At 39.2% G+C, this 27057-nt stretch overlaps 2 protein-coding genes across 2 annotated transcripts in view; one reads left to right on the top strand and one right to left on the bottom strand.

The window, feature by feature from the left end:
- Positions 1–87: 87 nt before the first annotated feature.
- On the bottom strand, positions 88–4155 carry LOC117293092 (mitochondrial dynamics protein MID51-like). Its single transcript, XM_033775308.1, has 2 exons — positions 4054–4155; positions 88–3059 (listed from the first exon to the last, which is right to left on the bottom strand). Exon 2 carries the CDS (start codon positions 3034–3036, stop codon positions 1687–1689), a length of 1350 nt encoding a protein of 449 aa, XP_033631199.1. The 5' UTR covers positions 3037–3059; positions 4054–4155; the 3' UTR covers positions 88–1686.
- Positions 4156–4423: 268 nt separating this feature from the next.
- The window catches only part of LOC117293091 (protein flightless-1 homolog), a 29783-nt gene continuing 7149 nt past the window's right edge, over positions 4424–27057 (top strand). The window contains exons 1-22 of the mRNA XM_033775307.1: positions 4424–4486; positions 5578–5688; positions 6607–6759; positions 7353–7438; positions 8602–8678; positions 10363–10447; positions 10602–10822; positions 11392–11608; positions 12163–12247; positions 13230–13389; positions 13582–13682; positions 14742–14812; positions 15294–15427; positions 16024–16070; positions 16279–16344; positions 17721–17960; positions 18978–19093; positions 19742–19871; positions 20557–20638; positions 21605–21692; positions 22057–22170; positions 25812–25920. Of these exons, the coding sequence (XP_033631198.1) occupies positions 4424–4486; positions 5578–5688; positions 6607–6759; positions 7353–7438; positions 8602–8678; positions 10363–10447; positions 10602–10822; positions 11392–11608; positions 12163–12247; positions 13230–13389; positions 13582–13682; positions 14742–14812; positions 15294–15427; positions 16024–16070; positions 16279–16344; positions 17721–17960; positions 18978–19093; positions 19742–19871; positions 20557–20638; positions 21605–21692; positions 22057–22170; positions 25812–25920 (2556 nt within the window). The remainder of the gene's footprint in view (positions 4487–5577; positions 5689–6606; positions 6760–7352; positions 7439–8601; positions 8679–10362; positions 10448–10601; positions 10823–11391; positions 11609–12162; positions 12248–13229; positions 13390–13581; positions 13683–14741; positions 14813–15293; positions 15428–16023; positions 16071–16278; positions 16345–17720; positions 17961–18977; positions 19094–19741; positions 19872–20556; positions 20639–21604; positions 21693–22056; positions 22171–25811; positions 25921–27057) is intronic.

Raw genomic sequence — 27057 nt, 5'->3', positions numbered from 1 at the left:
TACCAATTGTACACCGGAAGAACATCTTTCGATTATTTCAAAATGAATATTATTTAATTACCAAAAACAAACATTTGAACTCACATTTTTGAGATTTGAGATGTTTTTATTCATTAACTTAATGATAGATTTAAAGACAGTTTATAACATCACATCGCTGGGGTCGATTTCACCACAGATTGCCTAGCAATCAAGACTGACACACAGTTAAGATCACTCTTAACTCCTTGTAAAATCGTCCACATGAAAGATAACGTTTAGCACACACTCAAGCTTGTACACACTGTGGTGACTAAACCAAAATAAATGCAATGTTTGGATTTCCACCTATATTTTATTGTATAAAGTCTACAATTTTGTTTTGTTTTGTAAACAGCTTTATAATTGCACAAAAATGAATGAGTTGACACCACCAGATAATGGAAAATAGAATGCTCTGTGGATAATGTCACAATAGCACTTAGAATTTATCAACGTCAACAAAAAGAAAGAAAGAAAAAAAGGAAAACAAAAAGAGTGATTTCGAGATAAAACAAACTATATGTATCTTATTTGGCTTATCAGGAAGCCAACACATCTAATTAGCATATTATGCATTTTTAAATTTTCTTTAAAACTGTTAGCAGTAACAAACTGTGAATTAATCAACATCAATAGTGGGAGTTCATAATAGCCTTCAGAATATTATTTACATATTTAACTTTTAAACATAAGTTACAACATCACACTGAATATTAATTACTTTCAAATTATAAATAAAAGTAACTACATGTATTAAAGTGAGTAAGTATTGAGTAAGTCATGAATAATGCATGACATGCACAGCAACAACCGATACAATTTAGATCATGGATGTTGTCTCAAGATACAAACAAATGAATCAGAATTTGCACCACATGGTGTTAAAATAACACTAATTTCTACCCAAACAGTTTGGTGTTATTTTAACACTTCAAGATGGTATCTGTATGAGACAACATCCATGGTGTTAAACTTTACACTCATATTTTTGCATTGTAGTAACAGTCTGCTTATTTCCACCAATTCATCATTTTTTTTATCAGAATATTAAAGTTTCAAGTATGATACAACTTTCGATTTTTTTCAAAAGAACACCATGTTTCATTCAATAAACACATCAACTATAGAATTTTATAAAACAAATTTAGTGGTATTTTTTAGAAGACCAGGGCCAATACATGAAGCTGCTTTAAAGCAGAACAGTTTGTTTAACAATTGTCTACAATAGCCTATGTAACAGCAGAAATGAGCAGGATACAGACATTTTTTCATGTGATACGGTACATGTATATATTATGTAGTTTGGCTGGTAACCATATTCTGGTAAGCATAATTTTGCTGTGCATAGCTACCTTTTTTTGCTGAAGCAGCTCTATGAAAATGGGCCCTGCTTATTCATGTGCTTTTTCAAGGACTTTGTGCACATTTTTTATTAATTTAATTCCTTGTTTTTATGGCATATCAGCTTGTTTTCGCAATATTTGTGTAGTTTTTAATAAACTATTCAAGAATAATACTTCCATATGGTAGGTTTTACTGCATGTTTTTGTTTTATATCATAAAAGGTAGAAGATGGCCTTGAGATGTTTTCCTGTGCCACATTAGGCCTATACAGTGCCTGCCTTTCATTTTTCTAAGCTGGAGAACAAAACTTTCTGCTAAATTTTAATACAGCAAGTTTGAGATTCTATCTTTAGACTCCAAGACATGGGCCAACCACTTCTGGGACTCAGATATCTTCACTGGTGAGATGTGAGCGAACAAGTCTACCTTCTTATTAAAAAAGTCCAACAGCGTTCCAGCTTTAAGATGCTCCTCAACAGCCTTCAGAAGATCCAAGACCCTCTCTGCAAGCATCTCTTCAGCCCACTCTGTCTCCTCTCGACACATCTTCAAGAGGATGGTGATCATCTGGTAGCGGGAGAGCATTCTCAGAGGCTGATGGGTCGATCCAAGAGCATCTAGAATCGCCAGACACTTCCAGCGGCAGCCTCCATCTAAATCCATGCTTTCCATTTCACAGACGGCCTTTACTTCAAAGGACTGAAGCCAGAGGTTCTCGTTGGGGTTGGTGTTTCCTGTGGTTGCTGCCGCTGGATGAGAGGGGATTACAGACTGGGCGATGAGGGTGATTATCTTATCGTTAATCTTCATGCTCATGTATGGGATAATCTTGATGCGGAGCATTCCTGTATTCCCAAAACCTCTAACAGGATTCTCAACGTTCAACTCAACTCCTCCTGCATTGCGTTTGACGTTACAATAGAAGTCAAACACTGTCCCTTCTTTAATACTCTGATCAATGATCTTCCTCAGGAAGTCTTGCAGAAGCTCTGGGCATAGGTAGCTGCCGATGAGGAAACGATCCCATGGACTTCTCCCGATGCTGTAGAAGTCAATATTGGTGCGCCTCACGCAGAAGTAGCCTGGCATATCTAGGATTGTATCAGCAGCATCAATGAACTCCCACATCTTGGGATCAAAAGCTATCGGAAGCATCAACCTGAACTCTTCTCCTTGCTTCAGAATCATCTTGTCAAAAGCTGCTGGTACTAGATCACCCTTAACAAGTCTCCGTTGATTCTTGACTAGATAGCTACTCAGACGTTCCCTCGTGTCCAAAACAAGATTTTGGATGACAAGGTTCTTGTCTGAAGGAATAGAGATCTTTGTGTTGAAGTATTCCTGCAGCTCATCTATCAAGGACCCAGAAGGCTTCTTCTTTGGTTTTGATGCTTCTCTAGGAGCATGAGAAGTTGGATTTGATTCTTCTCTTGGGAACTGCGAACTTGAGGATGAAGACGAGTAATCTTGTCTTCCTCCTTCATCTTTGAATGAATCTTCGCTACATCTCGATGTCATTGGAGTTTCTTTCTCTTTTTCTTCCTGTTGTGCTGCCCTGACAGCAGCATAGGTTCCCAAAGCAGCTGCCCCAAGTGCTGCACCAATCTTTAAGCCAGTCAAAAGCCATGAGCCTGATCCTCCACCGTCGTCCTTTCTGCCCCCTGATGCCATTGCTGCTCAGTCACTTCTAGTTCCTGTATTTGAAATAAAAAATCAGACATTAACGTTCTATCATCTCTAAAACAAATATTTACCCAAGATCATGAAGCTGTTCAAAGAAAGACAAATTTAAGAAGCAACTCTTATGCTGTTTTAATTTTAATTCTTGTGATCCATGTTATGCATTGAGAACCAATCCTACAGTTTATGTACTGATGTAGTATGATTCTGATTACTGCACACAGCACTCAGATTAATCTAAAATAAGACAAGTTTGTTCTCTAAAAGCCAATAACTGTCAAGTGTGACACGAGTGACAGTGCCAGGCAGTGTCAATGTCAATGTCAATGTCGGTCACTGACTGGGTAGTGTCACTACATCCATCCATGGAGGTGTAGAAGGTGGAGGTGTCCCCATATTACAATGTTTTGTTTGGCTATTTCTGAACTTTGCCACTGCAAATGCACTGCATGATGTGTCAACTTAGTTGCGATAACGTAGCCCTCCTGCCGACGGCAGAGCCAGAGGGTTGCGAGTCACTCACATTCGATGCAGGGCGAAATGGTCAAACACGTACAATTTCGACAGCTAGTCAACAGATTTGCTCAATTTTTACCCCTTTCGAAAATCATGACATAATTTCTATGAACACGACCTTAATCCTCAATATCTAATGAATAACATTCAAAACACCATTGAGAAAGTATTTTGAAATAAAGTACAAAACTTGATTTTCGGTACAAATCACTAGTGCATTATTATGCCAAAATTCAAATGAGTCAAAGAAACATCATCCAACCTCGAAAGTCTAAAACAAAATTACTATCTGCTAAATTGAGTTTCATTCTGCTTTAGTCACTAGATGGATCACGTGAGGTGGTTACTATATTAATTTAGTATTAATAATTAATATAATATTTAGTTTTTGATTGTGAACAATTTTCCTGTTATCCTACTGAAAACACATGTCACCAGGATATTGTAGGGTAAAAAAGGGGAAGGGGAGAATCAGAGGACTAGATTCCTTACCAAATTGTTCACGTCAATATTGCAGAATGTCAGTATAACTTTAAAGCCAGACGTGTCTTTTACATCGTCATCTGATGAGTCACTCGATCGGGATTTCCCAGATCTGAGTGTGAGAATCTCGCAATGTCTAAAAATAAATTCACGCCCTCTCGTGAAAAGTAACGTTCAAAGGTTTGGGGGGGGGGGGGGGGCATTCTAGTTGAATTTCTCCATCCTTTTATTTAATATAAACCTCAAATTAGACTTATACTACATTGCATTCTATAAAAAGAGTTAGGTATTATTGATGTGTACCATTTCCATATATAAAAGGCTATTTTCATTATACTCAAAGCCCCGCCTCCGCCCAGGCCCTCATTAGATTTACAAGATGGCGGCCACTGGAGTGTTGCCGTTCGTTCGAGGAGTGGATTTGAGTCGGAACAACTTCAAAGTGAGTATATTTTACTAACTGAAAGTGTAATTAATTTATAGTTTGTTATTTTGTGCACCATATGAGGATATAACATGTCCAACAGTTTGCAATAACTAGCACTTTTCTCGATTTTTCAAAAACAAAACAAGGAAATTTCTCATTGCCTTACTATTTATTTCCGTACACAAACATGACAAATATGGGAAGTCCGCATATTTCCGACATGCGTACTTAGACAATGATGTTCCATTAAAACTTGACAATCACCCAAAACTAAATTAAACTGTCGAGTTAGGATGGTGAAGATATCCGTATCTTGTGAACACTTCAAATCAAAGATCATGTCACTCAATTTATCAAAGGAATATCTCACTCACTCATTTGATTTGTAAATTGTATTTTATTAGGGCAGAATTTGTATTGGTTTTTTTTATGTTTGTTGACCTGACTTTTATTGATAACATTTGTTAAGTATTTTAATTATTGTTGGGGCACCTAATAAAACTGAGTAAATTAGACATGTGTCTATGAGTTTTTATGACTAAATGTTTTATTAACGAATGAAAAAATGGTGACAGGATTACAGACATTTTTCCAATTATTTAACTCTGCAGTGTAAATCATGAAAAGGAAAAGTTTCCAAATGGCGCCACCACTTTTTCAGTTGATATGAAATAATATAGTATCTAATTTACCTCAATGAGCTTTCCCTTTTTGTAGAAACTAGTGAACAAGTAGTGGCGCCATATGGAAAGTTATCCCATGAAAATTTAAAATGACCTCAGATTAAAAATGGTAAAATATTGCTGTTTTGACATGTTTTCAGCAATGTATCTTGACATGGTTTTTGTAATGACCTTTGTGTTAACTTATAGTTTTATGTTTTGGGAAAAGTTTCCTTATGGCGCCACAACACTTTTTCATTTGATATGAAATAATATAGCCTAGTGTCTAAACTGTCTCAACGAGATATCCCTTTTTGTACAAATTAGTGAAAAAGTGGTGGCGCCATTTGGAAAGTCCTCCATATTTTGTGGTAGGCCTAGTAACTCTTTGAAGACTTTTTAATCTTGAATTAAAGATGTGTACTTGTTATTTTCACTTCACAGTCTGATCTCTTTCCTGAGGATGTGGGGGACATGTCCAGTCTACGCTGGTTGCGTCTCAATAAGACTCAATTGGAGATGCTTCCAGATGAGCTCTCTCAGCTCTCTAAACTGGTTAGTATGAAATTTGTTTACAAACATTGTATGTTGTCTTAATAGATTGATCCATTAAAGCTACGCCCCACATCGTATTGACCAATCACAACCCATTGCGCCACCCAAAAAAAGTCTGACATGCGTGCGCGTATGCTTGCACTCGCGGCACTCGAGTTGTGCAGAATGGCATTGCACTGGAGAGGCTCACATCTTCTTGCTCACACGTGCGCCTCGGGCGGAGCCTAATGGATCGGTCTATTGGCCATGGTGTGCCGGAATCTCGGATCATTTGGACTTGCATGTACCTTCCATGAAGCCAAACAGTACAATGAGGTTTTAGGTTCATGTCCTGCTCTAGTCAGTTATTCTTTGTTCAACCTAAAGATACTGACAGATTTATCCATTCATTTTCCCTTGTGGATGTTGCTTGATGTTTAAAATAATTTTTTTTGCATCCCTTCAAGGTGATCTCTCTGCTGCTGCTAAATAAATGCCTATATATTTTTAAAGGGAAGGTACACGTTTGGTTATTTATTTAAAACAAACATTAACTTAAAAACTGACTTGGTAACGGGCATCGGAGAGCTGTTGATAGTATAAAACATTATGGGAAACGACTCCCTCTAAAGTAACGTAGTTTTTGAGAAAGAGGTAATTTCTCACTTAAATAATAAAAGACTTCTAGCCAGAAGTCTTTTATTCCTTTTATTCCTGTGTGAAAGCACACAACTTTGTCCACCAAGGATGTTTTTTCTTTCATCATTTTCTCGCAACTTCGATGACCGATTGAGCTCAAATTTTCACAGGCTTGTTATTTTATGCTTACGATGGGATACACCAAGTGGGAACACTGGTCATTGACAATTACCAAACGTGTACAGTGCCTTTAAATGCATGCCTGTAATATTTATTATTTTTTTTCTCTTGGTGTGTCAGGAACATCTTCACATGGCACGGAACAAGTTGATCCAGATTCACGGTGACCTTCCAACGCTGCAGTGTTTACGAACCATCAACGTCAGACACAACAAGATACGCAATTCAGGGATCCCCAATGACATCTTCGGATTGGATGACATCACAGTCGTGGTGAGTCTCATACCAGTCTGTTATGAAGACCATAAAGACTTTTACAACTTCATCATCACGGTGACGTCTGTGCGCGTACGGTACACAGGCAATGCTGAGTGGCTACATGTTGTCCTTTTTTAGTAAATTTTTCGTTTCCATTGTTCGGCACGTTGAGTGGCTTGGTGAAGCACAATACCTTGGCCATAAGACACGGCTGATAATCTACCATGGTATGCTAGAACTTTTACAGATTGTGAAGGGGTTAACCCTGTTTCAACCCAATGACTACATAAATACTAATAATAATAACCAAATTTATAAAGCGCCTTTTCCAAAGGATGCAAAGCGCTAACATGTACAGTAGGTGGCAATCCACAGCCCAAATTAGTTAAGTGTAGCCTTCACCTTAACGAAGTGGCCAACTGACCTTGTGATATTGGACGATTTCTCTTTTTAAAAATGAAAAATACAGACATAGTAGTAGAGATTTGGTCAGGTTTTTTTATGGATACAAAATAATCACTGTTTTTTTTTTCTTTGTAAATGTTGTGTCAGTAATAAGTTATGTACAATATCTTCTACTGTGATTTATTTCTTCTTGTGTCATCTAGGACTTCAGTTATAATCAATTGTCCGCAACGCCTGAGGAGTTGGAAAGAGCTAAATCATTACTGGTGCTGAACCTAAACCACAATAAGTAAGTCAAGCTGCGGTGATTGGATCCTCGTGGTCTGGACCCAATTTTCTAGAGCTGCTTAAAGCACAAAAGGTAGCTAAGCATAACAAAATTATGCTTACTGGAGTAAGGTTATCAGCCAAACTACATCAATTCAATTCTGCTTATCAGAAACTTGTTATGCAATTTTTTTCTCTGCTTACAGGCAGTGGACACTTTTGGTAATTACTCAACATAATTATTAATATTAGCATAAAACCTTACTTGGTAAAGAAAATGGGGAGAGGTTGATAGTATAAAACATTGTGAGAAACGGCTCTCTCTGAAGTGACGTAGTTTTCGAGAAAGAAGTAATTTTCAGCGTATTTGATTTCGAGACCTCAGATTTAGAATTTGAGGTCTCGAAATCAAGCATTTGAAAGCACACAACTTCGAGTGACAAGGATGGTTTTTTCTTTCATTATTATCTCGCAACTTCGTTGAACGATTGAGCTCAAATTTTCACAGGCTTGTTATTTTATGCATATTTTGAGATACACTAAGTTAAAAGACTGATCTTTGACAATAGGAGACTTTCCAATGCTAGGTTGCAGCAGACATACCGGGTAAATTTCCATTGTTTACGTAGTTCTGAACATGCGCATAATTCTGAGAACAATGGATTTACCCGGTAAGTCTGCTGCCCTCTATCGTCTCAGAAAGTCTCCCATTACCAAAAGTGTCCAGTGTCTTAAGCAGCTCTATGAAACTGGACCCTGTGTACAAAGCTGCATAGTCATAGTTGTGACGGGTCTGGCATTTTCAGCCCAAATGCGGGGATGCGACTTTCTATTTCAAACATTAAGTAAAAAGGGAATAATGTTTAGGTAGCTTTTTGGTTTTATTGGGGTTGATGATGATTGGAGGGCGTAGTTTATCCTACACCAAATCGGAACTTGGTCTCAGCCCTCCGCTCTTCTCTGTCCAGAATTAGGGTCCTTATCTCCCTTGTGTCACTTAGGCCAACATCCCGCCATCATGAATGTGGCACGCCACTATCCCCTTTGGGGGTTCAATCAATTTTGCTACTGCCTGTCTTGAACCTGTGCCCTTTAGATTCACTAAGCCAAGTAGCCCTTTACTAAACTTCAAGGATAAGAAGAAAGACAATGCATAAATTGTTTTGTTACCTTTTTTTTATACAGCATCACCAGCATTCCCCAACAACTGTTCATCAACCTGACTGATCTAATCTACCTGAACATAAGTGACAATAAACTCGGTGAGTAACTGCCTTGACTCTACATAAATATCTGAAGTTTCCAGGCCTGGAATTTCTACTTTGAGAGGGCAAGGCCATTTCATTTTACAAAGACACTTTGGAAAACCTTTAAGTCTATGGGAAATTTGTGGAGGGTTATCAAGGCCAATACCAGGGGCTACAGACGCCATGTCCTCCATGGCCCTTGTTCAATTCCAGGCCTGGTTTTCTCACAATTGGAATGGAATCGATCAAAACCATTTAGATGATGGTGAATGGTCAAAAAGTAGGAGGGTTAAGGTTATCTGGAAATAAGACAAAGACCTCTTAAAGACGGACACTGGACACTATTGGTAATTGTCAAAGACCAGTGTTCTCACTTGGTCAATCTCAACATATGCATAAAATAATAAACATGTGAAATTTTGAGCTCAATTGGTTGTCGAAGTTGCGAGATAATAATGAAAGAAGAAAAAACCCTTGTCACACGAAGTTGTGTGTGTTTAGATGGTTGATTCCAGACCTCAAGTTTTAAATCTGAGGTCAAATGCGTGGAAAATTACTTCTTTCTCAAAAACAATGTCACTTCAGAGGGAGTCGTTTCTCACAATGTTTTGTACCATCAACCTCTCCCCATTACTCTTCACCAAGTTAGGTTTTATGCTAATAATTATTTTGAGTAATTACCAATAGTGTCCACTGCCTTTAAATGAGGCAAGTGACTTTTGTAATTTTAAAAAACAGATGACTCTATCAGGTTCATTGAGTGTTATAGTTCACTGGACCCAAGCTCTTGTGTTGTCAGCACCAGAGTGTGGGTTCGAATCCCAGTCATGACACTTGCCCGTGAGCAAGGCACTTAACAATAATTGCCTCGTAAAAAGTTGAGACGGTAGTGCATTCTGCTCTACCAGTGAGGCTCCTAGTGGATCATACCCATGCCTACATCCTTACAGACTGTGAAGGGGGTAACCCTTTTTCAGTCCCAAGAGTAGGTGGCAGCCTTCCCCAGGTGGCAGTTGATTTGGGTAAAAAGCCCCCAAATCAGTTGAATAAAGCCCTCGTCATGAAGTGGCTGTCCTGCCTTGTGACGTTAGGTGATATAATAAAGCCCTCATCTTGAAGTGGCTGTCCTGCCTTGTGACGTTAGGTGATATAATAAAGCCCTCATCTTGAAGTGGCTGTCCTGCCTTGTGACGTTAGGTGATATAATAAAGCCCTCATCTTGAAGTGGCTGTCCTGCCTTGTGACGTTAGGTGATATAATAAAGCCCTCATCTTGAAGTGGCTGTCCTGCCTTGTGACGTTAGGTGATATAATAAAGCCCTCATCTTGAAGTGGCTGTCCTGCCTTGTGACGTTAGGTGATATAATAAAGCCCTCATCTTGAAGTGGCTGTCCTGCCTTGTGACGTTAGGTGATATAATAAAGCCCTCATCTTGAAGTGGCTGTCCTGCCTTGTGACGTTAGGTGATATAATAAAGCCCTCATCTTGAAGTGGCTGTCCTGCCTTGTGACGTTAGGTGATATAATAAAGCCCTCATCTTGAAGTGGCTGTCCTGCCTTGTGACGTTAGGTGATATAATAAAGCCCTCATCTTGAAGTGGCTTTCCTGCCTTGTGACGTTAGGTGATATCTCATCAAAACAATTGTACTTTGTTATTTTGTTTTGTTTTAAATGTTGTAATATTATTTTGTTTCCCATAGATTCATTACCACCACAAATGAGACGACTTGGTAACCTACAGACACTGATCTTAAATAATAACCCACTCCTTCATGCCCAGCTCAGGTGAGTTTGTTCATGAATTATTCAGTAACTCTGTTCTGCCCTTTAACCTCTTCAATGCATTTCTGTGTCAGGACTACTACTTTTGCTTAGTGGATCAAGGGAACTTCTCATTTTTTAACTTCACTACCAACTCACTTATTGTTCTTTTCCGCAGGCAACTCACTTCATTAACACAGCTCCAGACCCTTCAACTACGTAACACCCAACGCAATCTGAACAACATCCCGCCCCAGCTCGATGTACTGACCAACCTTACCGATGTAGACTTATCCTACAATGAAATCAGCAAAGTGCCAGAGGGCCTGTACAAACTGAGCTCACTCAAGAGGTTGAACCTCAGTAGTAACTGCATTACTGAGATGGATATAACTATGGGTGAGTACCTCAAGATGCTGTGGATGTTGTGGTTTGATCACAGGTCTTGAAAACAACGCTGGACCAGAGGCCCGAGTGGTTTAGGGTTGGACCAATAAGTTCAGAAACAGAGACACTGGAAAACAGGCTCGGAGCCAGTTGTTTAAGTGTCGGGCCTGTAGACTCATAAATGAACAAGTCAAGCGGTCTTGTGATTTTCAGTTGAATAATAAACCCTCTCTGTGCAATATCTTAAAATGATTCAAAATTTGCGCAGGATAGCTAGGGAGCATTTGTTGAACACTGCCTGATCTTTGTCATTCACGTTGCTCCATCAGAATCCCTGGAAGTGTACCTTTGTGCACTTCCCTTTTTGGGGTTGGTGGCTAGAGGTATTGATACAGGGTGCTGCCCATAGTAGTTTCTGTCAATTTCGTGTCTGAGCCTAACAATTTTTATCTATGTGTGTATTGGCAGTCTTTAGTTCACAAATTGCCTGCACGCATTTTCAAAGATTGTGCCCAACAACATTTGTAGCAATACTTGTATGGTGTGCAAACTGTTTTTCTCTTTTTTTCCCTTGTGTATAGACACATGGGTGAACCTTCAGACCTTGAACTTGGGCCGTAACAAGCTAACCTCCTTACCAGCCGCTCTGTGCAAGTTGATCAGCCTGAAGCGTTTGTACATCAGCAGTAACCAGATAGACTTTGATGGAATACCGATCGGCATTGGCAAGATGATCAGTCTGGAGCAGTTTGTGGCTGCAAATAACAATCTGGAGTCTATACCAGAAGGGTTGTGTAGGTTAGTGTAATACTCTGGTTATCATCCCTTGGAATTTAAAAGTATAAATAATTAATAAGAACAATTATTTACAATAATATTACGTAGTAATAATAATAATAAAACCAGTTTTTGTATAGCGCTTTTCACACATGGAGGGCGTCTCAAACCGCTTTCAACACAACATTATTACCCCTGGTCACGTAGTTCTTAAATAGTGCGCACATCTGATTGGAATCTCAAAGCACCCAAAATATTTTCCTGCTGATTGCTCAAATCCGCCACACTGTAACGCTCAAGGTGCCTGAACATTATTATATTTTTATCCTGTTAGGTATGTAGAGCTACGTTTTTGAATGTGTCCTGTTCCTTTACATAGCACTAGATAATGGTTTACAAATTGCTGTGATACACTATGCAGCCAGTCAAACCATTCCAGGGGAACCCCTTTGCTCAGCATTTTGTGTACTTGGTTCTTTTACGTGCATTACACAACACACGGGACCTACAGCTTTACATCCCATCCCAAGGATGCAGCATTATTGGTTAAGTGTCTTGATTATTGGTTCTTTTAGATGTCCGAAGATCAAGAAGTTGATCCTGACCAAGAATAGACTCCTGACCCTCCCAGAAGCCATCCATCTTATCACAGATCTTGAGGTAAGAAAAAATGTTTTGTTTTGCTCAATCAAAATTATTTAGTCAGTTTCCCCTGTAGTTTATGCATTGATATTTGAATTAAAAAGTCACTCCCCTAAAAGTGACCTCTTTGCTGCCACTTCCCAGGTTTGATCTTATAATTTGGTGTTATTCTTGCAGCTCTTTCACGAAACTTTACGTAAATACATAAGTCTACTTGCACAACTTTTATGGAGCAAGTTGCGCCATAAACATTGCAGAAGTGAACTTACGCAGTTGCGGAAAGTTTCGTAAAATTGGCTGCAGTCTATATTGCAACTAGAGGTTGAAGGGCTTTTGACTGGCACCTCCGAACAAAGATATTGACAACATTTTGAGACCGGCAAAAATATGGAGACCCCCATACAACACTCAGTTAACTCAGTTGGTAAAGCACCGGCACATTAATCTGGAGGTTGCCAGTTCAAATCCCACCTTAGCTTATTTTTTTTTGTTCAACATAAGTTTCCTGTGTGGTTTATTACTTTTCTACTCTTACAAACCTCTGCCTGGTTTACCCACTCAGCACCATCCATGTGTCCAATTTCAAAGAGCTTTTTAAAGGCAGTGGACACTATTGGTAATTACTCAAACTAATGATTAGCATAAAACCTTTCAATGAATTTGATTTTCGAGACCTTAATTTTAGAACTTGAGGTCTTGAAATCAAGCATCTGAAAGCACACAACTTCGTGTGACAAGGGTGTTTTTCTTTCATAGTTATCTCGCAACTCCGACGACCAATCAAGCTCAAATTTTCACAGGTTTGTTATTTTATGCTTATGTTGAGATACACCAAGTGAGAAGACTGGTCTTTGACAATTACCAATAGTATCCACTGTCTTTAAGCACAACAAGTAGCTAAGCACAACTTACGAGAATTAGGTCACCAGCCAAAACGCCACTCCACATGTACAATCTGTGACTGGTATTCGGCATATTTTTGCTTTGACCTTTCTTGTAGGTCCTTGACGTGAGAGACAACCCTAACCTTGTGATGCCTCCTAAACCACGCGCTATGCAGAAGGGTAGTGGAGCCGAGTTCTACAATATTGACTTCTCATTGAGTCATCAGTTGAGACTCGTTGGAGCTTTACCACCAACCCCTGGAGGTGGCTCACCATGTAAGTCCACCTCTCATCCCCATGTCTTTGTTTTCCTTACACTTTTTATGTATGTCTGAAAGTTCACTGATTCTAAATTTTATACCTGCAGATACAGTTTTATCTGAAATAGCATTTCCTTTCCCCAAAACCCCACCCTTTGCTTTGTTCATCCAAGATAAAAAAGATATCTCTTTTATTTGCTGTCTCCAGCTTCTAAGGATCCCTTAGCTCGTAAGCTGAGGCTTAGACGTCGCAGACAGGAGAGCTTAACACAAGGCAAAGACCAAGAGGGACAAGCCAAAGTTTTGAAGGTAAATAATAATATTAAAAAAGTAGTAGTAATATCAAAGTCTTATATAGCGCATGTATCTACCAATCAAGGTACTCAAGGCGCTGATTATATACAAACTTTCAGAAAGATAGGTTATTGCAGTGATGAATTTTGAGACCCAATTATGTAGCACCTTATAAGGGTTTAAAAGGTGCTATGGCGCATTCAGCAGCCACAGCCAGGAACACCAAGGGCGAACCCCATTCTCTTTTTGATAAGTGCACTGGGTTCTTTATATGCGTTACACAACACATGGGACCAGTGGCTTTATGTCCTATCCAAAGGATGAAGCAATGGTTAAGTGTCTTGCTTAAGAACACAAGTGTCACGACTGGTGATTTGAACCCACACTCTGCTGATCAGAAACACCAGAGTTTGCATTCGGTGCTCTTAACCGCTCGGCCACGACACTTCCACAAATGAGTTTAACATTCTTTAGTGACTCTATTGACAAAAAGTGTTGTGAGAAAACACGGCCTCGTGCATTGTGGCCAAATAATCTTTTAATAATATGACGGCTTTTGAATTTCATCTTTGAGAAGACAAGTCCGTTTTCATTTTACAAAGCCTCCTTAAGGACACTGCTGTTGGAGAATCTTAAAGTCTATGGGAAACCTTTGGAGGGGCACAAAGGACAAGAGCAGGGGCAATAGAAACCATGGCCTCCAGGGCATTCAAGTAGTTCCTGGCCTGGTATGAAGAGAATCTATTACCTCGGAAGATTAAGGTGCCTGCAGTCTATTTCACAAAACGCTAGGATTAATCCTATCTCGAGTTAGGTCGAGTTACCATCCTAACTTAGGATGGGTTCAATTCATCCTACGTCTTTGGATACAGAACTTAACTCGTCCTAAGTACTAAGATCAATCCTAAGTTAGGAAGAGTTTGGTGAAATCGACTGCTTGCCCTTACCAAATGTATTTGTTCTACTGTACTTGGATTGGATGTACATTTTGGGAAGAACAAAGAAGAATTTAAAAGATGTGATAGATAAACCAACGACCTCGGATTAACTTGGCTTTATTGACTGTTTATTCAGGGCATGAGTGATTTAGCCAAAGAGAAGAATGAAGGGAAGACTGCAGAAACAGATGAACAAGAAGAAGTCAAGTAAGTATTCACCATTATCAAGAAACTTCCCTGAAAATCTGTCCATGTTCTGATGACCAAATGTGAAAATCTCCCCAATTATGGAAACTTTTCTCCTGTTATGTTGCTTGGCATTCTTAATGTTTTTGTATTGTTGTACATAACCTCCCTGATTGCAAGATGAAACTGTTGCAGCACGTGTTATCATACATCTTTCAAATGGCTGTAGAGCACAACAATTGCTTAGCACTGAAGCAAATTGTCTAGCAGAAGTAGGGTACCAGCCAAAATTCTATGTAATGTGTATTGTTTGTGACATGGGTCCCTGCTAAAAAGCATAATTTGTCGATATAAAGATTTGTAGACATGGTAATTGGGTTATAACTTTATTCCTAACACATAATTTTGTTGTGCTCAGCCATTTTTTATGCTGATGACTCAGCTCTGAAGAATCAGGCCCTGGTCCCCAAAATTAAAGCTCCTTATCTGTCTTTAATACTAGGCCTAAGAGTTGGCTGGATGCATTGGAGAAACCTCAGCTAGACTATAGTGATTTCTTCCCTGAGGACATCGGTAGTGACGAGGGACTCTGTATCTGGCAGATTGAGAACTTTGTACCTCTAATAATTGATGAAGGTACATTTCACACACATGGTTATAAGAGTGGCGTGTCGTGGCCGAGCCGATAAGAATAACGGACTCAAACTCTTGTGTGTTTCTGATCAGCAGTGCGGGTTTGAGTCCTGGTCCTGACACTTGTGTCCTTAAAAGGCATGGGCACTTTTGGTAATATTGCCAAACACCAGTACTCTCACTTGGTGTATCCCAACATGTATGCATAAAATGTCAAATTTGTGAAAATTCGGGCTCTGTTGGTCATCGAAGTTGTAAGAGTATAGAGAAGAAAAAACACCCCTGTTGCACAAATTTGTGTGCCTTCAGATGCCAATAAAAGGCTTCAGGCCTGAAGTAATTTAATAATTGAGTAAGAACTTACCTCTTTTTCAAAAACTGTGTTACTTCAGAGGGAGCTGTTTCTCACAGTGTTTTATACTATCAACAGCTCTCTATTGCTCGTTACCAAGTAAGTTTTTTATGCTAACCACTATTTTGAGTAATTACCAATAGTGTCCAGTACCTTTAACCTTGTTGCTGCGTCCTTTGGAAAGGTATATGCAGTTGATTTGTCAGTTGTCACCCTGATTGTATATTTATTTATGTTTTTCTGGCAGCAATGCATGGCAAGTTCTACGAAGCAGATTGCTACATCATCCTTCATGTAAGTGACGTACCTGGCTACTACTCTGAACATTCTTGATATATTTTAAAGATTTTAAATGTTTTGTTTTTAAGTTCACATGTTGAAATCTTTAAAAAGATTTTAAATGTTTTTTTTATAATGAATGTCACGTAACCCTACATTTTTGCATATTCCATTTGCACTTGTGAGATAACAAATATTTTTCTTTACTATTTTCTTTGTACAGACACACTTTGATGACAGTGATAACTTACAATGGCAGATCTTCTACTGGATTGGTAATACAGCAACGGTAAGAACTCATATCCGGATTGATTATTGCAGTGCTATCCTAGCTGGGGTCGATTTCACAAAGAGTTAGTGCTAGTCCCAACTTAGGACTAGTCCTAAGAGATATCAAAAACTATAGCTAATCTTAAGTTAAGCCGAATTCGTCCTAAGCCGAGATAAGACTAGTCTTAACTCTTTGTGAAATCCACCCCTGGTCTCCCTGCCACCACTATTGCCCCCTTACAGAGAGTTCAGAACTCGGCTGCGAGGCTACTTACTTGTACCAAAAAGTATGAGCATATCATTAGCTCTAATGCTGTTACATTGGCTTCCTGTTAATTATCAAGTTATTTTAAAGTGTGTTTGTAAATTTGTTAAATGCTTAAATCGTCTTTGCCCTTTGTATCTGTATGATCTTGTTGCTACTAGGCCTGTAGTTAGATCTACTCGTTCTGCAAGTGATGTTACTCTGTTGATCCGCCCCAGAGCGAAGCTGGTTTCTGCAGGTGATAGGATGTTCTCTGTAATTGGCCCTGAATTGTGGAACCAGCTTCCTAAGCAACTTAGGGAAGCCGATAATTTTGATAGATTCAAGGCTGGCCTCAGGACAAACCTATTTAAGCGTGGTTTTTTAAAACCACTGAGTACAATACATGTACATATACCTATTTTTTGGTAGCAATGCCAGCTTTTTTAATGAGTGTTTATTCTAATTGTTTTTATTTATTGATTGTTGTGTATAGGTACTGCCTGTAATTACATTTAAAATGTGTTTTCTCGAAGGTTTTATAACTGTATGGCACGCTTGTAGTAGGCGTTGTTGTGTTGGGTCAGTGTGACCTCTTAAAACCAAAGATACAACGCATACATTTGCTTCAACTTTGAGCTGTCTGAATGCAAGTTTGTTTTATTTTTACAACTGCCCCGCTGCTCGTAAACAGTTTGGGTCTATATAGGATTTGAGGCATTGCATGGTGGGGTATCAATATATGATTGGTTTGCAGTAACACCATGTGTGTATCTACTTGCCAAGTAGAGTTTCTTCTCAGTCTCCTGACGATGACTAGAGCAAGCTAGTCGAAAAGTTGAGACCAATTCAAGAACTGACTCCGCGGTAGTGCACTTAATTTTGATTCTATAAGCTAAAGTAGTAGTCCCATCATTCCGCCGGGCTAGTAGTTAAAAAGCAGGACAGTTCGTTTTCAGAACGGGGAAGTCTCCCGAACATCCGATAAATCTACTTCGCGGTATTAGAATAAAGAAAGACAGTTCACTAAGAACAGACTCTACCTGGCAAGTAGATACACACTTGGTGTAACCGCAAACCAAATAAAGTTTGTGTCTAACTTTAGTACGCTGTAGTAGTTTGATTTATTCCTAAACATTTTTAATTCGCAGCTTGACAAGAAGGCATGCTCAGCCATCCACGCTGTGAATCTCCGCAACTTGCTCTGCACCAAGACACGAACGATCCGAGAGGAAATGGAAGACGAAAGCCCAGAGTTTCTCGTTCTCTTCGACAACAACATCTCCTACATAGAGGGCGGTACAGCCAGTGGGTTCTATAGTGTTGAGGATAGCGATCACGTTGTGCGCATGTACAGGGTGTCTGGGACCCAGAGTCTGCACCTTGAAGCAGTAAGTTAGTTTCAAAGCTTTTTGGGGCCTGACTGAATTGTATTTAGTGTAATTCCGTGAGACTCAACAACCGATTTGTAAAACCTTAAAAGGGATACATGGTGAGGTGGTTTATTTTGCTGCCACCGCCACTTTTATAAACTGCCTTGGCACAAAAAGTAGCTAAGCACAACAAAATTATGCTTACACGAATAAGGTAAACGGCCAAAATACTATGTCACATGTGCAACCTGTGATTGGTGTCCTACTTATTTGTGCTCAGCTGAAAGTTTGTGTGCAATTTTCTCTGCTTAAAGCCATTGGACACTTTCGGAAAAGAAAAAAAAAGTTCACAGATTTACAAATACTTACAGGGTTTACAGAAGGTAATGGTGAAAGACTTCCCTTGAAATATTAGTCCATGAAATGCTTTACTTTTTGAGAAAACATTAAAACAATTATCAATTCTCGATATTGAGAATTACGGATTTATTTTAAACACATGTCATGACCTGGCAAAACGTGCGGAAACAAGGGTGGGTTTTCTCGTTATTTTCTCCCGACTCCGATGACCGATTGAGCCTAAACTTCACAGGTTTGTTATTTTATATATAAGTTGTGATACACGAAGTGTGGGCCTTTGGCTATACTGTTTATCGAAAGTGTCCAATGGCTTTAAGCAGCTCTCGGAAACTGAGCCCGGCCATTACTGTACTTTAGTTTAAGAGCTTTAAATATCATATTGGAGCTGTAGCTTTTGTCCACCTGAAGGACAAAGCAGTTACGGTTTAAATATCTTTCTCAGTGATATAAACACTATGACTGGGAGCCAAATCGCCATTGTGACCCTGCCAGTATTTAGTTCAGTCCACTAAATTGCTTAGGCCTATGTCACACAAGGCAATTTACAGATTCCCTTGTGGTTTATAAGAACAGTTCTCTGAAACAAAAAGCAATAGAGTATGATCAAGTGCCTTGAAATGGGTACCAGTGATAGACCGAGGTTACAGAGTGTTGACTCTTTATCTCTATGTTTAGGTTACCATGGAACCTGAGCAGCTGGATCCATTTTATGTCTTCATTCTGGATCTGGGACCAAGGATCCTCATTTGGTATGGAGCACGCTGTAAATCAATCACCAGATCCAAAGCAAGGTCAGTATAGATTAGGGCTCAGACTATATAAATGCATGTGATTATTATTATTTTTTTTATTATTATTTGTTTTGGAATCAAATATTTCCATTTTCATGTCTGAGATTTGTTAGGATTTTTTCTGAGTTAAGGATTTTTTCTTTATAATTATTCTTTTGACCTAAAGTTTTTTCGAAGACACGAGCTTGGTAGTTTTGCATTATGTTTATGAGTAGGAAGTCTGTAATTATATTACTGTAACCCCCAGGAAGTTCAGGAGCTTTGGATATTAACCATATAGAGACCATTAATTTATGTTTACTGATCACCATCTGCCCAAACATTGCTAATCTTGTTGATTTTTGCACCGCTATTTTCAGGTAAAATGTCAGGCAAATTATAAGAAGACAGAAAAACATGGTTTTTGATTTTGAGTTAGGTTCTATGTTTGCATGGGAAACGTTGAATACCCTCTCGTTTCAGCAAAAGTTTGTTCAAATATTGCGGCTGTTTGCGGCCGCTTTGGGCGTTTTGGTTGAAGCCGCTTGACACCGCTATGGTATCTAAAGGGTTGAAGAGAAAACCTACTACCCGTTGTCCACTATTTGTTTTATGTGTGAAATCAAATCTCTTAATATTATTTCTTTTCCCTGTGTATTTCAATATTAGGCTTCTAGCAGAGAAGATTAATAAGATGGAACGTAAGAACAACTCTACCATCACCGTGATGGTCCAAGGGGAAGAGACGGAAGAGTTCTGGGAAGATCTAGATGGAGTGCAGGATGACTTTGTTATTAGGGTAAGGATCTATAACTGATCAGTCTCTTTCCTGTTCTTCTGACTTTCTGAAGACATCAGGGCCCAACGTCATGACTCTTCTTAAACCCCCGAGTTCTGCGTTTATGATCATCATTCCCTGCTCACTGTACAAGCGCTGAATTTCTGCGCTAGCTGTGTAAGCGAAGAATTCCTGGTAACATGGAGTACGCCCATGCACAAGCAGAAAAATGTCCTGCTTGCCCTTGAAATTCGCTTGACGTAAGTGCGGAAAATCCTGCTTCTATTCTGTGCTGATTTTTTGCTTACGGTAAGCAGAGCCGTGAAATTGGGCCCAGGAAAGTTGTCATTGCTCTGAGCAACCATACATTCCTGTTTTAAACAGGCATGCAACATTGGCTTGGATCAACTGGTTTCCTCTTTTTTTTCCTCAGTTTTACCATTCAAAATTGAAAAAAAAAATATACAAAATCATTGAAATTTGGTAACTTCCTCTTTTTTGGTGAAGTTATAGTTGCATGCCTGTTTAAAGAGTAATGACTTTACCTTTCTGAAGTTTGCTGCAACCTAGTGTGCTAAAAAGTCCTCCATTGTGTTATCAATTTAGTTTACCTATCCCTTCTGAGGTTTGTCAAGATCATCATGTACATCATGTACATGATCTCAGTTGCAATGATATGTGATGATTGATTTGTTTCTTGTTGCAGCCTTGGGTGGGTGATTTTGTTCCAGAGAAGCCTAAGCTATACAAGGTTGGTCTTGGAATGGGCTACCTGGAGCTTCCTCAGGGTGAGTTTCTGCTTCCTTTATTATGACTTTTGAAATGGACTAATTGTTTAAAGGCAGTGGACACTTGGTAATTACTCAAAATAATTATTAGCATAAAACCTTTCTTGGTGACGAGTAATGTGAAGAGGTCGATGGTAAAAAACATTGTGAGAAACGGCACCCTCTGAAGCGCCATAGTTTTTGAGAAAGAAGTAATTTTCCACGAATTTGATTTCGAGACCTCAGATTTAGAACTTGAGGTCTCGAAATCAACCATCTGAACGCACACAACTTCGTATGACAAGGGTGTTTTTTCTTTGATTATTATCTCGCAAGTTCGATGACCGATTGAGCTAAAATTTTCACAGGTTAGTTATTTTATGCATATGTTGAGATACACCAACTGTGAAGGCTAGTCTTTGACAATTACCAATGGTGTCCACTGCCTTTAATAGTTAAAGAATTTGACAATGTATATATTATGATATGTGATACTGTAGGTTCTGCTATATACTTAAAGACACTGGACACTATTGGTAATTGTCAAAGACCAGCCTTCTCACTTGGTGTACCTCAACATATGCATAAAATAACAAACCTGTGAAAATTTGAGCTCAATTGGTCTTCGAAGTTGCAAGAGAATAATGGAAGAAAAAACGCCCTTGCCGCACAAGTTGTGTGTTTTCAGATGCTTGGTTTCGAGACCTCAAAATCTAATTCTGAGGTCTCAAAATCAAATTCAAATATTTTAGTGAGAAATTTCTTTTTTCTCGATAACTACATTACTTCAGAGGGAGCTGTTTCTCACAATGTTTTATACTATCAACAGCTCTCCAATGATCATTAACAAGTAAGTTTTTATGCTAACAATTATTTTGATAGTGTCTCGTGCCTTTAAGGTAGAATTTGGTATCTACTCAAAGCTTTGAGACTGCTTGTTACTGTTTGGTGGAGTGATTATGTGTCATCATCGTTTTTTATTTACAGTTGAATTACCAAAGGGAAAACTCATTCAGTCTCTGCTAGACACCAAGAATGTTTTCATCTTAGACTGTACTGCTGACGTCTTTGTGTGGTAAGTCAACACTTTAGAGTTCAACCAGGCAAAAAGGCCTTTGAAGTATTTAGGTTTAATGTAGATGAATTATCGCATGATAGCATAATAATAATAATAACAGTATTTATAAAGCGCCAAATTGCGAAAGTATACAGGGCGCTGAAGAAAGAAGGGGAAAAGACAGAACAAAGACAAAGACAACCAGCTACGAAGAGGGAAAAAGGTGGGTTTTGAGAGCACGTTTGAAGGCTGGAACACTGTTGGAGTTTCTGGTACATGTACATGCTACATGTATAACACCGACGTGCTTGTCATGTACCTGTAGGTGCCTCATGCTTGTAACATTTTCACATGTAAAAGACATATATTCATTTATTCTTAGGATTGGTCGTAAGTCGACTCGACTGGTCCGAGCAGCAGCGTTGAAGTTATCCCAGGAACTGTGTAGTATTATTCATCGTCCCAGCTGTGCAAGCGTCATCAGAGTCCTAGAAGGGTAAGTCATTATCGTTAAAAATTATCATTTAACGAGCGCCCTCACATTGGGCACCACAGCACTTGACAAGAAATGGTGCAAATTTGTTTCTACCCTTACCTAGAGCAAGTTCGAACAAGGGACTAAACTTGACTATTGTCGACCATTGGGCCATTTTGCCTGGTACACAGGATGTATTTCATGCATAGGTAACCATTGCACATTGCCTAGTGGTTGACAAGTGGTCGCTGATCGAACTTGCCCATGGATGGTATTAAGCACTGTATACTCCCATTCTGTGAAAAAATCCACAGGCATAACACTTGGGTGGGATTCAAACCCACGAGCTTTGCATTGCTAGAGCAGATGTCTTCCAACTAGACCACTGAGCTAGCCCAGTGGCTAGAGGCAGTTTGGATCCTACCTGTTAGCAAAGGGTAACGCAACGATTAATGTTAAATAAATAGATATACATGTATAAGGGGACAAATAATGGGACAAGGCAGTTGGTCCTTAGCAATCAACTGTTGAATAGGAACAGTTTCAGGTGTGTCTAAAAAAAAAAAAATTGTGACTGAGCAGAATGGATCTGATGAGGGAGACAGTTCCAAAGGCAAGGGCCATGTTGGTAAAATGCATGACTGCTAGCAGGAGAATGCGCCTTCTAAACCACCAGTAGTGTACTGTCTAGGGAGCTTGGCAGCAGCTGTTGTGGAAGGAATGGTCGAGGGATGCCATCAATCGTTGGGTCGACAAAAGATGTGCTTGTGGGCAATAAAGTTTAAGATTAATCCATGGTGTTGTTCCAGATCTATGGTTACTGCAGCTCGTTGTTTGCATTTCTTATTTGAATTTGAATATTCATGGCACATCTAACTTGAGTTATAAAGCATGCTATTGTTTCACTGGGATTTTTTTCTTGCAAATGACTGATGCAACAACGAAAACAGGTTAAACATGTCCCTGCTCTGCTTAGCATCTCAGCTAACATGGTTAGATAAATGCTTAACTCCTTGTTTCTGCTAACTGGATTAAACACCTTTTGATAAATGTATTGAGTATTCTTGATCTTGAAGGGCCATGTCACTCGGAGGCAATTTACTGGCTACCGGTTCCTGGCAATCTACAAGAAGACTGAACTTCCACTTGTTAATTTCCACATAACTTTCTTGGTACCGGGTAACAGTGTAAGGAAAATGCAGTTGTTCAACCAAGAAGGGCTTCTTTTGCACGCAGTGCAGTTGGTTGCCTCCAAAATGCGCGTAAAAGTTGTCCTGTGTGACAAGGCCTTAGCCCTTTTATTCAATAAATTATGTGATTTTTGTCCAAGGTACAAATATCATTTCTGTACACCTACGACTTTAAGATTATCTTAATTCACTATTCTAGAACCCCTCATAATGACGAGGTGTATGTATCCTCTATAGCTAACTGGTTAGCTGTGCTATGAAATATTCCTTTTCCAGTTTGAAGTTTTCCGCATCAACCCATTTAAGCCCTTTTCACACTGTAGCTCATATTGCCATCAAACACAGCCCTGGGGAGGCCCCAAGACGTTTTTTACCCCACAGTTATACCCTGGCACACTTTCACACTGTGTCCCTATTCTAACACGTTCTGGTTGTACATTACAAGAACACCCCAGGATTTAGCGAATATCCCTACTCCAGAGCAGGGATGGCTGTTTGCTGGGTTATGCCCTCCGGGGCAGACCAGGGGTCGACCAGGGTGAAATCGATCATAGTGTAAAAAAGCCGGCGGTTATTCCCCAAGGAAAACCCCAGGGAATAGAGAAGTGTGAGAGGGGGTTACTGAAGCTAGGTTTTGTTCTTACAGCATTGTTTTGTGTCTTGCAATCCTGTGGGTTGTACCATTCTCTAACCCCTCCCCCTTCAGGTACGAACTTTATTTATTCAAGCAACATTTCTCAACCTGGGATGATCTATTAGCTGTTGACTACACACGCACTGCAGAGATGGTGCTCAAATCTATGATAGAAAGAATGCGGTAAGCCCTACCCTCCCTCAGAAGCAACACCCCCACCATATAGCAATGGATCCAACCACTGAGAATCTGTACCTGATTGGCTGGAGAATGACAAAGGGGGAGACGATTTGCTTGTGCATGCATAATTAATTATTAACATTCTATGTTTTTTATGCAGATGTGGCTTGTAAAACTGGGAGGAGTTCTCCCATTGCATGCATATTTAATTGTTAATGTTTGATGTGTCTTTATGCAGATTGTGATCATGGAAGTCAAGAGAGTTCTTTCCATTGCATGCAAAAACTAATACTCTGCTTTTTTATGCAGATTTGGAATGTTCTTATTTTAAAAACAGTTTGTCTATTTATAGATTAATTATAAGTGTGATTTGTTGATTGAGTGATTGATTAGTGAATTGATTTTTGTGTTTATTGATAAATTGATCAAATTGATCAATCTGATTGACTGATTGGTTGGTTAGTTGATTGATTGATTATATTGACTGAATTTATTGAATTGATTAATTGACTTGCTGATTGATTGATCAATCAACTGATTGATTGGATGGTGATTTATCGATCGGTTGAATGGTTGTTTGAACATTGACTGACTGACTGATTGATTGATTGATTGATTGATTGAACTATCTAGTATCAGTCAATTAAAGGAGCTTGATCAATCGATTGATTGCATTAGTTTGGTTCATACATGTAGGTTGTTCAATCTAATCATTTTTAAATTCCACATTGTTGTTGTTATTATGCGACTAATATTGACATGTTTAAATAAAAATAAAGTTTGTACAGTTTTGTTTGGAATTGTTGGAGAAACAGCTCAGAAGTAGCTGAGGTTTCTAGATACAAAGTTGCATCTGATTTAAAATAACTAAGCTGTTTGTTTTCATCTTTATTTTGGGTGTTCCAATGCGTGCACAACAGAAATAACATACACATATTGCTTGCCAAGGTTTATCCTAAAAATTTGATAAAAGTGGATGCCATTTTGACCTGGCATGAAAGAAATATATTCCATATCATCAGTTTCCTTCCTGACTAATTTTTTAACTAGATTAATATTGATGTTGGTTTTTACATTTGTGCGTAATTGAAAGATTTTTATAAAGTGATTTGAGTCATTGTGTATACTAAACCAGTACAGTTGTATGATTTCTGACTGGTGCTCCCCAAACATTATTGGCAAATAAGAGACCTCCAATATAGGGCTTTTTAGCTCAGTTTGTGAACACCACCGTCCATATACCTTGTGGTCTCAGGATCAAATCCCGCTCTAATCAATTTGTCGTCAATCATCCCCAAAAAATCCTTTATAAAATACACAGCCTTTTTACCTAGTGGTTTAGTTATAGATACATAGAAGATAAGCTAAAACTTCAAACTTAAATAAATTTCAGCAATCCCTCTGATGTTTCTGGTCAGCAGAGCGTGGGTACGAGTCCTGGTCTTTGCACTTGTGTCATTGAGCAAGATACTCAACCTTGTAAACCCTTAGGCACCTATAAGGTGCAACGTAAATTGGTCTTATAATTCATAAACTTAAAAACCTTAAAAGGTGTTGCTCTTTGTTCAAGCGACTTATTGCTGGATACGTGGGCTACATAAGTCTCCAATTATTTTTATGATTACTATCAGTATGTGTACCCATTATTTATTCAACAGAACTGAGAGCCAAGTGTTCAAGTCAAAGTTTCCAGGATGGGACGATGTCTTGGCTGTTGACTACACTCGTCGAGCAGAGGCATTCATCAAGAAAGCAACCATACAAAAGGTATAATAATATTAATAATAACCGCATTTATAAGGTGCCTTTTTCCAAAGAATACAAAGCACCAGGTATTTTTACTGCAAGGTGAATGGGACAAAGTTGGAGTTATGAAACCTAATCATTAGCACCTTGTGATGGTTCACAAGGTGCTGTGGTGCAATATGCTGCCAATCCGGCCTGGAACACCGAGGTGAACCCCTTCTCTTTTCGATAAGTGCTCTGGGTTCTTTTACATGCGTTTATACAACACGGTTTTACGTCCCATCCGAAGGAGGAAGCAATGGTTAATAGACCCTTTTCATGAAATATGTAAATTGCACATAGCGCATGCGCACTAACGTTTTGGTTGGCAAAATGAGGGAAAATCGCGCTGTTTTGTACACGGCTAATGGGTGCGTGACGCACATGCGATTGCGCAGCTGCTTAGTGCACAACTCTATGGTGTTTGCCAACCAACAGGGTCTGTACGCATACGTGAATGTAATTAGCATATTTCATGGGAAGGGTCCATTGTCTTGCTTAAGGACACGGCTGGGGATTCGAACCCACCTTCTGCTGATCAGAAACACCAGAGTTTGAACTCGGTGCTCTTAACCGCTCCACTTCCACATGCATTTCTACCTTTTACTTTTAAGTGTTGAGTGGTTGTCTTCACTAAATGATTGAAGCCCTGGAGGGCACAACTTATTATTGGGTACACACACAGGGTAATCAGTATTCAACATCAGAGTCCAGCTTTCTCCAGAAGATGATCACAGCATACTGATCGAAACATCGAGTTGACACCAACGGTTCTTTTCTGAACCACCCCAACTTATTTAGAGATGATCTTTACATGGTATTACCACAAACCTTTCTATATATCGTAATTCCATCATGCAAAATTTGCAATCCTACTTGCACAGGGTAACTTGAAGGGCCATTATTTATGTTGTAGCTCTAGGGTGGGCAAATGGTTAGATAACAATGTTGGTTGAGGGAACAATGTTGGTTGAGGGAAACATCAACTCTGGTGTTGTCAGCAGCAGAGTGTGGGTTCGTATCCTGGTCACAGGCTCTGATGGTATTTCATTTAGGTAGACAGCCCAATTGTCACCTTGTAGTGGCCTTGTGATATTAGGCGTATCTCTGAAATTCGCA

The sequence above is a fragment of the Asterias rubens genome, chromosome 7 (genome assembly GCF_902459465.1).
Source record: "Asterias rubens chromosome 7, eAstRub1.3, whole genome shotgun sequence".
Taxonomy (NCBI): Eukaryota; Metazoa; Echinodermata; class Asteroidea; order Forcipulatida; family Asteriidae; genus Asterias; species Asterias rubens.
This window is presented reverse-complemented; position numbering and strand designations above follow the sequence as displayed.

Bases quoted from the DNA above. Each gene is read 5' to 3' on its own strand.
- LOC117293092 (XM_033775308.1), bottom strand. From the start codon at position 3,036: ATGGCATCAGGGGGCAGAAAGGACGACGGTGGAGGATCAGGCTCATGG.